Genomic DNA, 15567 nt, shown 5'->3' on the forward strand with positions numbered 1-15567 from the left:
CCGGTGCGTGTCACTCAATTTAAAATTATATACTTATTATACAGTATTATAAAAAATAAGATTAAAATTAAATATATAGCTAGATCATGGAGGTATAAAATTCTAATGTTATACCTCCATGGCTAGATATACGAAAAAGTACACATACATTTGACCTGTTGTTAAAATCTTTAGACAGCATAACAGGTGGGATTAGTATTTATCGTGAGAATCTTACATTTTTGTGTTTTTTTAAACAAAATTGAATTTGTCAGACACAATTCTTTCCAGTTGTTTGATTTTGGTAGAATGTTTGTATGATTCTTTAAATCATAAAAAAACTTCAGGTTGAATAAAAAATGTCTGTTGAAAGTGTTGAGTGACTGTTGTGTTTGATTGGGATTACCCTATATTCATTATTCATTAATTAATATCGATTTTTTTTCTTCTCTTTCTCAACTTGTTTAATGTAGTAGTAAATGCGAGTCTTTACTATTCCTGTGTCCTGCAATACAATATTAAATGTTATGAAATTATTATTAATTTATAAAAGAATATTATGACAGATTTATTATACTTATTATAGGCATAAAGAAAATGGATGAAAAAATAATAATTATGGCTCTTTGAATAAAGATTCTTGATAAATCTAAAAACTATAGAGGGCGCTACATCATATTTTTTTGTGTACGAAATATTTAGGAAATGACGGAATGGAATGGACACGCATGAAAACACAAAAAGAGTACTACGGACGATGATTGCTAGGCCTAGAATACCTTTATAATATTAATGAGGAAGTACGAATGAATGGGAATACGATTTTATGTGACTATAGTTCTGGTATGAAACATGTGGTATAATATTTATGAAATACACTTTGTGTAATCTCGTTAAGTTCGGAAGATCATCATTTCTTCTGCTGCTGTTTAGCTAGCCTTTAGGCCCAAGTTTAGGTGACGATAGTCGATACTCGACGCCGGTAGCGGTTCCTGATTACCGGTACTGGAATAGCCTTCCTCTCTAGGCCTAACATGATTAGCGTTGAACACTCTATCACAAGCGTTGGCTACTCGACTAGACTAGTTTCTAACCCAAACTTAGACATGGATGGCGGTGATGATATGGAAGAAGGATGTGCTTTGACGGGCCGTTTCAGTTGGTTTGTCCAGTTTGTTTTGGCTTTTGTAGCTTTCTGTACATTGATGTGTAAGTATACATTTTACCTACAATACAGTACATTTACAACAGTAGCCTCCTCCTACTACTCTAGATGATCTAATCATGGAGGTAAAAAAAAAAGACTTAGCCTACAATAGGTACCGGTAGGCTATGTATGATGTACAACAGTAGCTTGAACCTACCCTAGGCCTAGTCACTTTACAATATCATTATCAATCTTGTCGTCATCACATAATTTTATCGTGTCAGATAACAAAATCAACTTCTGGTATTTGCATGCTGCTATCTATGCTTTTAAATTAATAGAATCAGATCAGTCATCATCAGTTTTACCATACATAATTTCGGTTGAGTTGAGCTGCTGCCCAAAGAAATTACTTAAACCCGTCCCCTCAAGGCGTTGGTCCCATAGAAGATGTCGGCGGCTGTTTCAGACGATGCTTGATAAACCCAATTTGGCGAAAATATTTCGGAGTCCTAATACATTTTTTTCAGAATTTCACAGAAGGCATACAATTTGTGTTTTTAGATAGTTTCCAATTATTCAAGCAAGTGTGTCTGGTATTGGAATTGATTGTGTATTATTGTATACTGTAGTCATTTATGATTTATTTTCTCAGAGTATTTGTAATGTAATCCAACAATGACAATGAAATTCATTAAAAAAAGATATTGACAATTATCTTTATAATGTGTGATATAATATAACAAAAACAATAGGGTAAAAAACACATTTTTCAGACACATTATTGAGCTCATTTTATCTTGTTATTTGTGCATATTCCCTGGACAGCCAGTGGTTCAACGAGGGAAATCCCCTGCTCTTAACTGATAACACAGGGAGACGTATTAAGCATATCCGCTGTAAGAATGAATGCTTTGAAAATGAATAATTCTATAGAATTTTATTATAATGCAAATTATATAACGATGATCAAAGTCAATACAACATCTGGATTTAACCTTTAATTTATACTGTTTTTACTGAATATTAAAATAGTGAATTGTTTCAAGTTAAAAAATGCTTTATTTGTTTGTTTTATAACTAAAATTTACACATACTTCTACCTAGACCACATTTTCTTTAATTTAAAAGAAAAACTGTATTGTCACTGAAATGCAAGCCAGTAATTTTACAGGGAGGTTGTTTTTTTCCACAAAAGGGGAAAAAATTGTCATGAGCAAGGGTAGTTTGGTCTATTTATCATCACATCTGATTAGCTTGAAAAGGGTTTTCCCATCCCTCCCCCACCCCCAATATCTGGATAAATAAATCATGGTCGCAATTTGACAACACGTCAGATGATCTAAATGATCGAACATATGTTTCTGTGGATAATATGGATGTCATCATTACGCAACCAATCACAAATGTTTTATTTTGGGTCCAAGTTCTGCAGGCAATGTGTAAACTAAATCTTAATATAAACACTAAGGACTAAGAAAAAATAGAGACACATGTAAAGGGTAAATAGGGCCAGACATTTTGTGTCACCCCCAAGTTTATTTAAATCCAGGGAGGCCAAGATCAAATACAGGGTTGTTTTCCCTTGGGCCGTACGAAAATTTAAATTACAAAACATAATATTAATAACTGTATAAAATACATTTCAATACAAACATACTGTACAATACAATATACTGTATTAATTATGTATAAAATACTATCAATATAATGAATTTATGAACCAGAATTTAGAAAGTATGAGGACGACTACATAATGATGTAATGTTTAAATTTAAAACTTATGTAAGAATTGTTTGTGAAAACAAATGAACTAATTTTGTACATTAAATTCATTTTGTTGTTGTTTTATAGTAAAACGACTACGTGAACCAGCAGCTGAAAGGCGACCATGGAAAATATGGTAATTATACTGAATAATTTGAAATACAGGTGGTTGAATATTCAAATATTAATCTATGTTAATATCTACTTAAATCTGATTGGTTAAAATAATGGAAGTTCAAAACAGTCATCAGTTTTTTTTCCCATAATTTAGTTTAATAATTAGAATTTACAGTAAATATAAATGGGGGAATAACTTGTCAAGTGCTGCCACCAAACGGCACCCATACGATAGGGGATGAATGGACCGGTACACCGGGGTAACCACCCGAACAATCGAGGAGTGCCTTGAACCTGTGCCGATTGTATTGTTTGCGCCGTCCCTGCCTTAACTGCTCGGCCACTCAACTCGACAAATTTATTTCGCAAATGTTGAAAAATGGAAAGGTATGTCCGCATGCAAAAAAAAGTAGAGTAATGTAATGTTTTTTTTTTTGTTTTATTTTCAGGTTTTTTGACACTTCGAAGCAAGCATTTGGTGCTGGAATGGTCCATTTTGCTAACATATTTCTTGCCGATTATAAGTTCTTCAACATGGGCGTAGATCCGTGTACATTGTGCGTATATACTGTAACTTTCATGTTTTTATTCATACCTTTTAGAGGATGTTTCGCATGCTTTTATAAAATTATACTGTATTATATTTAATATTTTTACTCGGGCTACCCAAGTCTAGGACTCACTCATCTTCTCCTCCATTTGGACACTATTGAGTAGAAAGTGTGATTTATAAAGTACTACTCCTCCCTTATTCGTTGTAGTATTGAGCTGGAATTTGGCGTGAATATACTACAGGGACTCAAAGCTATACAGCCGGATTTTTTAATTTCAAACCGGATGCAGCCATATGACATCTCGAAGATGGTACCGTATCCAGACGTATTTAGTAGCGAGGTTATCTTCTGCTTCTATTTTAAGGAGCACACTCCATAGTTAAAGGCTACTGCCCCACTATTATTGATGTGTATGTGACGTTACATCCGGTCTTATGGCGTCATTACAGCTTCTTTTGCTGTACTCCAGAGTATCGCACATTTGTGCTTGTTTATTCATTTGGCACATGAGTCTCAATGTTGTCAATGTGCGGCTGCCTCAATAAACAAACAAAAATCTTTAATAATTGTGACAAATAATTTTTGATAATTGATAATAGGCCTATGCATCCTCCAAACTTTTAGATGAATGTATTTTAAAAAGTGTCCACCAAAAAAAAAAAAAAATTCTGTAGCAATCTAATATGCTGCAGATTCAAAAAACATTCAAGTGAGCATTTGACCTTTGAGCCTGACAAATACTTCATACATTCCTGGAATTATAATTTATAATTGATTTATTTACCATAAGAGATTTTTTTTAAGACCAGAAGCAGTTATAAATCTTAAACTGAATACTGAGAAAACTGTAATTACTAAGGCCAACAAGTACATTAGAAAAACAAAATGTTTCTTTTATAAATATCTTAAAACAACTGGTTGAGAATAGCAAAAGATAGAAGCAAATTGAGAGCATTAGAGGAGGGATGTGTCTTGCAGTGGACTGACAAATTCCAAAAAGAAGAACATTAAAATACACCATAATATAAAATCCAAAAAAAGAAGTTTGATAACAAACAGACCTAATTTAAAGGAGACTGACTAAGTAAACCATTGACTGACTAAGTAAACCATTGACTGACTAAGTAAACCATTGACTGACTAATTAAACCATTGACTGACTAATTAAACCATTGATCTAACTTATGGTTCCATGAGTACTTATTCTACAAGCATACTTATTTTACTATAAGTATAAACTTTGAACTGTGGTACTTATTTGACAGCGGTATTATAAAGTGGACTGCAGTACTTATTCAATACTGCAGTTTCACTTATTTGACTGTAGTACTTATTTCAACTGTGGTACTTATTCAAATGACTGTACTTTATTTGACATGGTACATACTTATTCGACTGTAGTACTTATTTCGACTCCGCTACTTATTCGACTGCGTTGCTTGCAGTATTTGACTATGGTAGTTATGCGACTGTGGTACTTATTCAAATCTGATATTCAAACGAAGCACTTATTCGATTGTTGTGCTTATTTTACTAGAACTACTACTTATTTGACAAACTGTATGACTGCATCACTTATTAAACTGCAGCACTTATTTGACTATAGCACTTATTTCACTATAGCACTTATTTACTTCCAAGTGGCAAACATTCTAAATTCAGTGCACATTAATTAATAATTTGTTATCTATTATTTTTCAGATATTTAGTTAACTTCCTTTTAGACTCCAGTCTTGGACTAATTCTTATATACATTCTCGTCAAAATATCGCAATGTATAGTCAAGTGGAGAGGTTATATATCACTATTATCAGGAGAATATGGAGATCCCCCTAAATTAGAGGCGTGGATTGGTCAATGTGCCCTATATTTGCTGATATTGCTAATTTCAAAGGCTGTAATTATCTTGCTGATTCTTCTCGAAATTGGGAATAAGGTGACAATTTTTATTACAGATTATGTTTTTTTTTTTATTTTTCATAACTTTAAATTACTATAAATATACAATACCTTATTTAAGCAGCCCCAATGCAACTACCCAGCATCGGAAGGCCACTTATGGGTGGTAAACCAGGCGCCACTTCCCCCCAACTTGGAAAATGAAATATGGGGAGGTTTTATGAAAGCATGTTCAAACTAATAAAGATATAGTCCCATATTTCAAATGCCTATATTATTTCTTCCATTAACAGGCCTAGAACACTTAAACATTTACTGGATAAATCAATTGTCTGGCCCCCTGGTGAGCTACAAAAAGAAATACAGTAGTAAAATTATAGACTTATTATAATGTGTTTGAACATTATTTCTTTCAGATGCAAAGTATATTAGTAAGTCATAAATATATATTTAGTGGAGAAGTAAGGATAGTCCTACATATTCTAATTATTCCTTTTATAGTCAATGTAAGTATTCGTTAATTTTATATTTATCTACTTTTATATTACAACATGGTTATAAACACAAACAATACAATATCTCAGAAACATGACTGAAATGTTGATTTGATGCATGTTCTCTCCGTAACAGACCATTCAGTGTCGGTGGTCCGAAACTCTGAAATCGTTTACTGAGAACAAAACTATCGTGTTTCAAGAATTTTTGACTGAGTGAATTATTGAGTGCTATATTAAATGCAATATTATTACTGTAGTTGTATTAAATTAATATTTATTTTATTTCTAAAGGGTATTATGTTTTGGGTTGTTGATAACATCCTAATGAAGCACAAAAAAATGTCCAAGAAAAGCCGAGGTCTTCCATCGTACGACATTGTCAAGTACCACAAGGGAAACAGCGACTCCGAATCAGACAGTCTGCTAACGGATCGAGAAGACCATGACAGAGTGTCGAGCAGCGACGAGAAAGTGGTCATTGAGCATCTTCTACACAGGAGTGTTTGACCACGGATCGAATGTCCAAAATACTTGACCAAAAACAATTTTATGCCTGAAAATGTTCCTTCGTAATTGTACAAACATAAAATAGCTGGACATCATTTAAGAAATAAACAAATAGTTTTGCGTGTACCAGAGCATACAGTGCACCTCACAGACCAACTACATGATATTGCATAACCTGATTTTACAATTTTTAGTTGGAAGTATGATGAAGCTATAGCATAGGATAAGGCTTGTCACGATCAACTGTGCGTCTAACACTTTGTTCACATGATTGCCTTCCAATCCCAAGGTTCAATCCCGACTCTTTCAACTCCATGGCGAATAGACTTGGGCTTGGTGGTTAACATGCTTGCCTTCCAATCCAGAGGTTCAATTCTGACCTAATGCCAGGGTTGTAACTCACAACTCTTTCAACTCCACTCTCTAAACCTTGAGTGAGACTTGGTTTATAAGCATAAATTATAAAATAGTTTATCCATCCTCCTCTAATTGGTGAAAAAATGGCACTTTTATAACACAATGAGGCTGAAGTTAATGCAATAACCACAATTTGATAGGTCTCCCCTTGTTTTTCCAGTCTACTTTCACAGATAATGTGTTTTAGCTTTATGTCGCGTAATGTGGTCTGTGCAACAGTGAAGCGTTTAAAGAAGATATGATTTTGTGGTAATGTTTGTGCAGTAAATGATTGCCATAAATGCTGTTGGTCTCCCAAGAGTTGTTAGTTTTTTTTCCCTATATGACGTGCTAAGGGGGGGGGGGGGGGGGGGTAGGGGGTTGTAGCACTTGGGTCGTACTCTACCTCAATTTGGACAGGTCAAATGGAATTATGGACTACTTTTTGATATCTATCTTTGAAAGATTATGTTAGTGCTTGCCATTTAAAAATGTATGGATCCGGCCCTGGAAATGAAATATCTGTAATATCTACATCTGTCCAGTTTTCTATACAATTTCAACATTTTTCAATATTATGAAAAGAAAAACCCCAAAAAATATCTTCAAACTGTAATTAATTTATAGTGATTTAGATGAGGTGTGCGCTATTAGCTTTAAATTGTCATATAACTCCTAAAACGAAAAAATATACCATGTTTTTATCCTTGCTATTCTGTCAATACCGACCGTACCGACTTACAGGAGGAAAAAAAATCATATAATATAGAATAATTAGTATTAGAAGTAAATTATGATAATAATAATAATAATGGCCCATGATAGAAGGTTTTGAAAGAATAACATATTATACTTGGATTTGATTTGAAATACATTTTTTAGAAACACCCGATTTGCCATTTTATTAACAACGAAAATATGAAATATATGAAAAGTGGTATTAACATTTCTGTTGTACTATGTAATGAATCAAAACTTTTATTTAAAATTGTTATGTTCAATTTTAAGAATTACACTTTTTTTCATTCAAGTTATGCTGCATGTGGCGTACTAAAACCCTTTCATTTATTTTCATCATAAAATGTATATATTATTTGTATATTAAACATTTTAATTTTTACCCTATAAACAAATACTTTCGTATGTCCACAGTAATTTGTAATAATGTTAGCGAAATATTTATTTTTTAATTAAAAAGTTTGTTTTATGTTTTAGCGCATGTGCAATCTTACTTTGACATAAATAAAGGTTGTAATTTAAATTATATTTAGTAAGCATTTCTATCATTTAATGTATCTATTCTACACCTATATTAAGGGGACACTTTTTTTGTGTCCTGGAGGTGTCCCTTGAATAAGGGTTCTATAGGCTTTGTTTGGTTTTGTAGTTCATTAATATGAACTATGGAGAAAAACAATTATATATTGTAGTGGTAAAAGTGAATAGTTAGAATACAATAATAAAATGAATATGATTTTAGGATTTCGAGTAGACTGATGATTTTTAAGGGAAAACAAAAATCTCCTTGGGCACAAAGATTTTAAGAATGGTGTGCCAAGGTGGTGGTGAATCTAGTTGGTGATTTTTTTTGTACTGTTACCACTACAATTTTTTTACATTACATTTGTCGTATTCGATTTAGACTTTCACCGTTGAGTACAGTTTTTCCGTTGAGTACTTCTTTAACGGAGTATTTTGAGCGTTGAGATTGTTCTTAACGAAAAAGCTTTCGTTGTCAACGTTTTCTATTCGAATGACTTTCTGTTGAGCACAAATTTACAATTCGAATACAAAAAGTACTCAACGAATCTTTACGTTGACAACGAAAGTTCCCAATCGAATACGACAATTGATTAATAATTGATTGTTATGTTATTGATTATTATTGATTGTTATGTTATTGATTATTATTGATTGTTATGTTATTGATTGTTATTAATTATAATAGATTGATTGTTATTAATTATGATTGATTGTTATTAATTATAATTGATTGATTGTTATTATTGATTATTTTTAATTGATTATTATTGATTTTTATTATTATTGATTATTTTTAATTGATTATTATTGATTTTTATTATTATTGATTAATTGTTATGTTATTGATTGTTTTTGATTGATTATTATTATTGATATTATATTGATTGGGCCTAAATCTTGAATGTAATGAATTTAACCTCTCTATATATTTTATTGGAATTGCTGAAATGGGGGGGGGGGGGGGGGGGGGAGCATTATTGAATGCCCTAAGGAAAGCATAGTCTATCCCCGGAGGTTGCAATTTACTTCCACGGTTTAACCAAAGCTATTAGTGTTTTAAAAAGCAATACTTTTAATTTTAAAAATATAGGCCTGTACTGAATTTCTTTACATTATGTGAGGAAAATAAATAAGCGAATCCAATCTGTGATATGGCAGTTTAACTATTAATTTGAAAACTTTTCTTTTTATCACAGCTTTTACGAACAAACATCAAACAACATATTTTGTTGTATATTACATTATTATTATACTTTGTATATATTTTTTTTATTAGGTCAAATAAAAAAAATCCCTTCCCTCATCAGACAATAGTGTCCACAATTTTCAAATTATCATCCTAAATATTTTGGTGTGAATAGGTATATTATTTTAGAACATGCGGCTGCCTACTGAATTTCAAGACAATCACACAACTACACAATAATAAAAAAATGGGCCTAAATATTAACATGCAACCTCTGTGGTACTTCACTCAGTTTCTGAGTGTTTTCATTTTTATTTGTTTAAAAAATGGCCATATTAAAAAAAAAATGAAAGAATCATTCATTTTGCAAGCACACTTTTAATTATCTTTGAGTTGAGGACAAGAAAGTAATTTTTATTTTACTTGTGATTATAAAATTTGAATGAAAAATCACTTATTAGTCTCCCAATTAAAAAATATTAATACACCAAAGAAGGTATTTTTGTTGCATAAAATTAAGCGAACTGTATAAAAAAAGTAAGAGAATATTATATAGTCGATTTTATTTTAGTCGCTTTCAGGGTGAAATGATAAATCAGTGTTGTCTGAAGGACACAAATTTTAATAAATGCATTTTATTTTTAAAAGTATGTATGCTTTATTTATTGTTTCTGCACACTTACATACTTTACTGTCATCAACAAATATATGCAAACATAGTTTCAAAAGCATGCCTACCATGCAATTTAAATGGTAGGCTTCCAATTTGCTTCTGCCTACAGATTTAATATGCTGCTGAAAAAACATAGTCCAGGTTTTAATTTAATGAGATTCAGCCAAACATTTTGCACATATGGCGTAATACTGTACTCATACTTTCTTTGTTTGATAAGCAAGCCCTTTGCAAAACATAGGTATTTGTCAACAGCCTAGTACAGTATGACTTGCCATTCAATTTCAGGTATGCTGTAAACCCCACAGCAGGCCTATAAAACTGGCCTGTTTTGGCCAGTATATTTTTTTACATAAAGTTTCATATATGAGACTTAATTTTGCGCATACAACACTACTGGCCAGTAATATTGAATTTGGGCCAGTAAGAAACAACATAAATGACAACCCCTGTCGACTTCAATAGTCTGCAACAACCTAGAAAAACAGAAGAAACCTATTTTGATCAGGTTTGCACCATAAAGGGGTTACGCCAAATTTCAAAATTTCGCAAACTCGACATTGAAAAAACTCACTAAATCCATCTTCATGTCGAGTATAAAAGATATTATTGTGCTTTTTTTAAAAAATTGAATCAATTTGATAAAATTGAGTTCTAGTTACCGATTTTTTTAAACTGAGAATCTCGGTCATTCTATGTATTGTTGTTCCTTTCCTATTCCTTTTAGTTTTGCTAATGATGGGGGTAACACAGGGTCAAGCGGTATCAGGCCAGCTGCCACGATACGGCTTTCATTTACCAAGTAGTTGAATGTGGCACATGCATGCCTCTGAAACAAAAAAAGAAAATTTATAGTATAGGCTTTGTGTGTACTCTTAAAGAAACAAACGTATCTTTTGGAAGAGATTATTCTGTCCAATCTCAGCCACCCCCCTCCTACCTGTTTGAAAATTTGATTTAATATTTAATGTCAACATAATGATTGGATTAAACGTTTCCCCAAATGTATGTCACTTACAGTATCTTGCACTTATAGCGCTATCACCTTTGAACTCATAAAGGAGTGAATTAGAAGTTCCCCCAAATGTATGTCACTTTACAGTATCTTGCACTTATAGCGCTATGACCTTTGAACTCATAAAGGAGTGAATTAGAAGTTCCCCGAAATGTATGTCACTTACATTATCTGGCACTTTTAGCGCTATGACCTTTGAACTCATAAAGGAGTGAATTAGAAGTTCCTCCCCCCCCCCCCAATGTATGTCATTTACCGTATCTTGCACTTCTAGCACTATGACCTTTGAACTCATAAATGAGTGAATTAGAAGGTCCCCCTGAATGTATGTCACAGTATCTTGCACTTATAGCGCTATGACCTTTAAACTCATAAAGGAGTGAATTAGAAGTTCCCCCAAATGTATGTCACTTACATTATCTGGCACTTTTAGCGCTATGACCTTTGAACTCATAAAGGAGTGAATTAGAAATTCCCCCCAATGTATGTCACTTACCGTATCTTGCACTTCTAGCACTATGACCTTTGAACTCATAAAGAAATGAATTAGAAGTACCCCCAAATGTATGTCACTTACATTATCTGGCACTTTTAGCGCTATGACCTTTGAACTCATAAAGGAGTGAATTATAAATGTATGTCACTTACCGTATCTTGGACTTCCAGCGCTATGCCCTTTGAACTCATAAAGGAGTGAATTTCAGGGTCAAGTCTTCGGTTCGTTGATCCGACTCCAAGTACAAGAATTTCTAAAAATATATAAATAAATAAAATTACAGTACAATGTTAATAATGATAAAGACAATACAGTAGTCTTATCGTTTATAACCAAGATCTTTTACTGGTACTAATTATCACTGTTCCAGTCATGTGGCCCAGTGTGTTGGACGTTGGACTTGGATCGTGAATTCGAATCCAATGTTCGTCACATTGCTTGTGTCCTTAGTAAAGACATTACTTACATTTACCTCTCTCAATCCAGGTGTATAAATGGGTACCTGGCGAAGTCAAAACACAGCTCCACTGATTACGAGCTGCAACATTACGTGTTTAATAAAGCGTCTGCGTTACGTTAGTGAAGCGCTTAGAGGCTTTGTGAACTGAGTGCTAAATAGGAATGACATTTTTTTATTCCTCTACCTTATTTTCTTACCAATTTTAGGTTCTATCAAATAAAATAAAGTTAAACTTTCTTTTGAAATCTCCTCCCAATTTCGTATCTGTAAATAAAAACAGTGCAAGTTAGCAAAACCATATAGCATGAGAGGGTAAATTAAATGACGTACATGAAAGTGGAATTGCAAGGTGGTAAAATGCTTGCTTGTCAATCTAATGTTTTATTAATAATAACATTTTTTTTTTCCAATTTGTGTCCCGTATATTGCGGAACATCGAATTAAGTTACCCTTACATTCCATGAGATGAGACTCTTCGGTAATATTGCAACTGGCCCAGTAATTGAGTCCTCACTAATGGTGAATCCCTTCTGACTGTAGGCTGTCACTTGTGGGACGTCGGTGACCTCTTTCGATAAAAGACTAACTGTAGTTTTAACGTAAAGTTCATCATCAGTGGGATGCAGCCTGCTGAATTTTCTATTTGATGTTTTGCTGCAAAAATACAAAATATAAATGTTTAAAAATGTTTGAAATGTTAAAATGTAGAATACTATTTAGGCCTAGTATTATTTAGTGTTGTATAATGTACTAACTAACTTACTAACCAAACAAAGATAGACAACAACTCATCTAATTTATTCAATAACATTTTAATTAAATATATCAGAAAAAAACGTTTACTGAATGTTATCGGGCCCTACAAGGTGTACTAGGCGGCAGCCTGGAGGACGTATATAGATTAGTATTACTCTTATGCCAAAGCTAGGCATATAGCCCATTTTATCTAGGGCTAGGCATATAGCCACTTTATCTAGGCCTAGCCTACATGCGCGTCAGGTATCGCCATCCATCATCATCACCAAAATGGCAACAATTGACATGCGTGACATTTCATACATCTAGGCCTAGCCTACTAAAACAAAATCTTACAATAGCGCCAAAAACTAATAAATCTTAATATTGTTACCTTATGTTGTAACATGAACCAATACATTTTACATTGGAAGATATAAGGCTCAGAATGCCTGACAGACGAGGCCTGACAAGACCCATGGGCGCAGCCATTTTGTTAGACTAAAGTTTGACGACAGAGGTCGCGCTATTGGTTTTGGATTACAGTTATAGAGGGCAGCAACCCAGTTTTTAATAAAATCGAAAATAAAATACAGTACTATTATTCGTTTATATCAGGGAGATGTACAATCTCCCTGTTTATATTCAGTAGAAAAGCTATTCATAAATTGCCTTAATGATTGTTATATTTTTATCAAATATTTTGAAACATATTTTTCCGTAATACGCCAACTTTTATCAAAGTAATACAAAAATTAACTATAATCGCAAAATCTTACAGATTTTCTTTTCAAAAAAATCACACATAGGCCTGAAATAGATTATACCAAACATCAATCAATAATAATACATTTGTTGATTTGTTAAGCATTTATATTAATCCATGAATCTAAAAGCAAATCCAGAACAAAACCCATAACTGCTTTCATTGCAATAATTATCTTAATAGCTAAAAGATTCAAATAATAATGCTAAATATAATGTGAGACGTCGGTTATGTATACCGTAATTGGTAATTGAAATCAATTCTAAAAAACCTGCTTGATTATTTCGTCGTAGCACAATAAGCCACCTGGTTCATTGCCATTTTAATGGGTTAAAGATGTATTGTCCCCCAAAAACATAAAAAATGAAAATTAATTAAATCAGACTTTAAAGGCCAGGTGCGGGCAAAAAATTTCTATTGATCATACATTCCAATAATTATCGATCTATAGTTTCCCCTATGTTTCATAATTTTTAGGATTTTATTTGTGTTACACAAGCTTGTTGAAAATAAGCACTTTCTTATCAGTGGGGGGATAGTTCAAATTACACAGTAAAATCTCTATTCTTTTGTACACACATTTTGTAAATAGAGAGGCATTTTAAAAAGCTTTAAAAAATAAACGGTGTGGTAAAAAATGTTATCAGATGAATAAATATAGGTAATATAACTTGAATATTACATTTCTGGTATTTTTATTCAACTTCAGATTTTTATTTTCATGCTATAGCAAAAATTATCCACCGTATATCCACCATCTTTTTTCACTTTCTAGGGAGTCACCAGACATGTTATTACATTAGGTTAACTACCTAACTACTGAAAAAAATGTCTTCCTGGTTTTTATGGCAGAATTTTGCCAAATTTTGTATTTGACCATATTAATGGAAATTCATGTTTTTTCGTCTTGATTTCTATTACAAATATTTGATTTATGTACTATTAACCAAATATTATATTTAAAATCCATGCCTGTACCTGAGCTTTAAACATGTTATTTTGTAGTTTTAATAAAGTCACTTCCGTAGAAAAAAAAATTATAAAAAATAATGTTTTCACTTATAAAATGACAAAATAAATGGTTAAATTTCACCAAAAACCATTGGCTGGCAGCCAATTTGACCATTTTTTGCTTTAAATTACAGTTTTTCAGCAGGTAAATACTTTTTTTTTTCGATCCAATTTTTGGTCAAAGTGGATAATTATTATGTGACATTAAAATGGCATATTCAACAAAAAACATTTTTTTTTTAATTTTCAGGGGGACAATACATCTTTAATGTTTTGTTTGTAATAGATGTCATTAACACAAGGCCAATATCATTTGACATAGGAGTGTAAACCATGGGTTAACATTCATATGAATTAATAGTTTGAACAAATCAACGGTTTACTGATATGACCGGGTTCGTTGTTTTCCCCATTTTAAATGCATTATTGTAGTAAATTCGAATCTATAAAGAATCAAATAAAATGAGTTCGTTGACTCCTACATTATTTATTCAGGTAAAGTAAAGGTTTCGCGGGTTTCTGTCTTATAATGATTAAATGATTGATTGATTGATTACTGCCTCTCCGCTGAAAAGTCTGCCGACATTTCCGCTTGGGCTGCAGCTCCCTATATCTCTTTTCCAATTTCTTACAATTTTCCGGATCTTTCATTGGCTAGTTGTTTAAGTTGTTTGATGTCTTCCTTAGTTTTCTTTCTTATAATAATCATTTAGGCCACCGAATATATATTTTTTTCTGTACACCGGTAAAAATAAAACATTAATCATAACACATAGGATTGAAGGTCCAGCCTACACACGCTCACTGCCTAAACCCGGGGGCCCTGGAGCTCATGGGCAGTGCTCAGAGGAAAGCAGGCATTCAATATGTCGAAACTGCAAAACTACCCGAGGCATCCAGTGTTGGAGGGTTCCTAAACCAGGGGCCTCAGGCCTCCGCGTTACGCCACTGGGTGGGGGAGGAGGGTATACCACCCCGGTGTACTGGCCCATCTCAGAATTAGTGCCTTTGTTGGCTGTACTCAACATGAATAGACCCTTAGGGGAAATTAAAATGTGTTCAAAATGACTACAAAATACTTGTTTCAGTTACATTGTAA

At 32.8% G+C, this 15567-nt stretch overlaps 2 protein-coding genes across 3 annotated transcripts; one reads left to right on the forward strand and one right to left on the reverse strand.

Annotated features, from left to right (window-relative positions):
* Nucleotides 1–737: 737 nt before the first annotated feature.
* Nucleotides 738–8629, forward strand: LOC144855440 (store-operated calcium entry regulator STIMATE-like). The gene is made up of 6 exons (XM_078713300.1): nt 738–1188; nt 2981–3029; nt 3460–3567; nt 5266–5500; nt 5880–5969; nt 6252–8629. Exons 1-6 carry the CDS (start codon nt 1014–1016, stop codon nt 6465–6467), a joined length of 873 nt encoding a protein of 290 aa, XP_078569426.1. The 5' UTR covers nt 738–1013; the 3' UTR covers nt 6468–8629.
* A 1198-nt stretch (nt 8630–9827) lies between these two features.
* On the reverse strand, nt 9828–13223 carry LOC144855441 (NADH dehydrogenase [ubiquinone] 1 alpha subcomplex assembly factor 3-like). 2 transcript variants are annotated; one of them, XM_078713302.1, is made up of 6 exons: nt 13086–13223; nt 12412–12610; nt 12154–12220; nt 11649–11749; nt 10648–10814; nt 9828–10461 (listed from the first exon to the last, which is right to left on the reverse strand). In XM_078713302.1, exons 1-5 carry the CDS (start codon nt 13181–13183, stop codon nt 10674–10676), a joined length of 606 nt encoding a protein of 201 aa, XP_078569428.1. In that variant the 5' UTR covers nt 13184–13223; the 3' UTR covers nt 9828–10461; nt 10648–10673. The 2 variants fall into 2 exon arrangements, with proteins under 2 accessions (XP_078569428.1, XP_078569427.1); XM_078713301.1 differs by lacking the exon at nt 9828–10461 and having other exon boundaries at nt 10566–10814.
* Nucleotides 13224–15567: the final 2344 nt, after the last annotated feature.

Source organism: Antedon bifida, chromosome 11 (genome assembly GCF_963402885.1).
Source record: "Antedon bifida chromosome 11, ecAntBifi1.1, whole genome shotgun sequence".
Taxonomy (NCBI): Eukaryota; Metazoa; Echinodermata; class Crinoidea; order Comatulida; family Antedonidae; genus Antedon; species Antedon bifida.

Bases quoted from the DNA above. Each gene is read 5' to 3' on its own strand.
- LOC144855440 (XM_078713300.1), top strand. From the start codon at position 1,014: ATGATTAGCGTTGAACACTCTATCACAAGCGTTGGCTACTCGACTAGA. The intron at 1,189-2,980 runs GTAAGTATACAT...GTTGTTTTATAG, and splicing joins AGCTTTCTGTACATTGATGT to TAAAACGACTACGTGAACCA. The intron at 3,568-5,265 runs GTGCGTATATAC...ATTATTTTTCAG, and splicing joins GGCGTAGATCCGTGTACATT to ATATTTAGTTAACTTCCTTT.
- LOC144855441 (XM_078713302.1), bottom strand. From the start codon at position 13,183: ATGGCTGCGCCCATGGGTCTTGTCAGGCCTCGTCTGTCAGGCATTCTG. The intron at 12,611-13,085 runs GTAACAATATTA...GTATTTTTGCAG, and splicing joins GGTTCATGTTACAACATAAG to CAAAACATCAAATAGAAAAT. The intron at 11,750-12,153 runs GTAAGAAAATAA...ATATATTTTTAG, and splicing joins TTTGATAGAACCTAAAATTG to AAATTCTTGTACTTGGAGTC.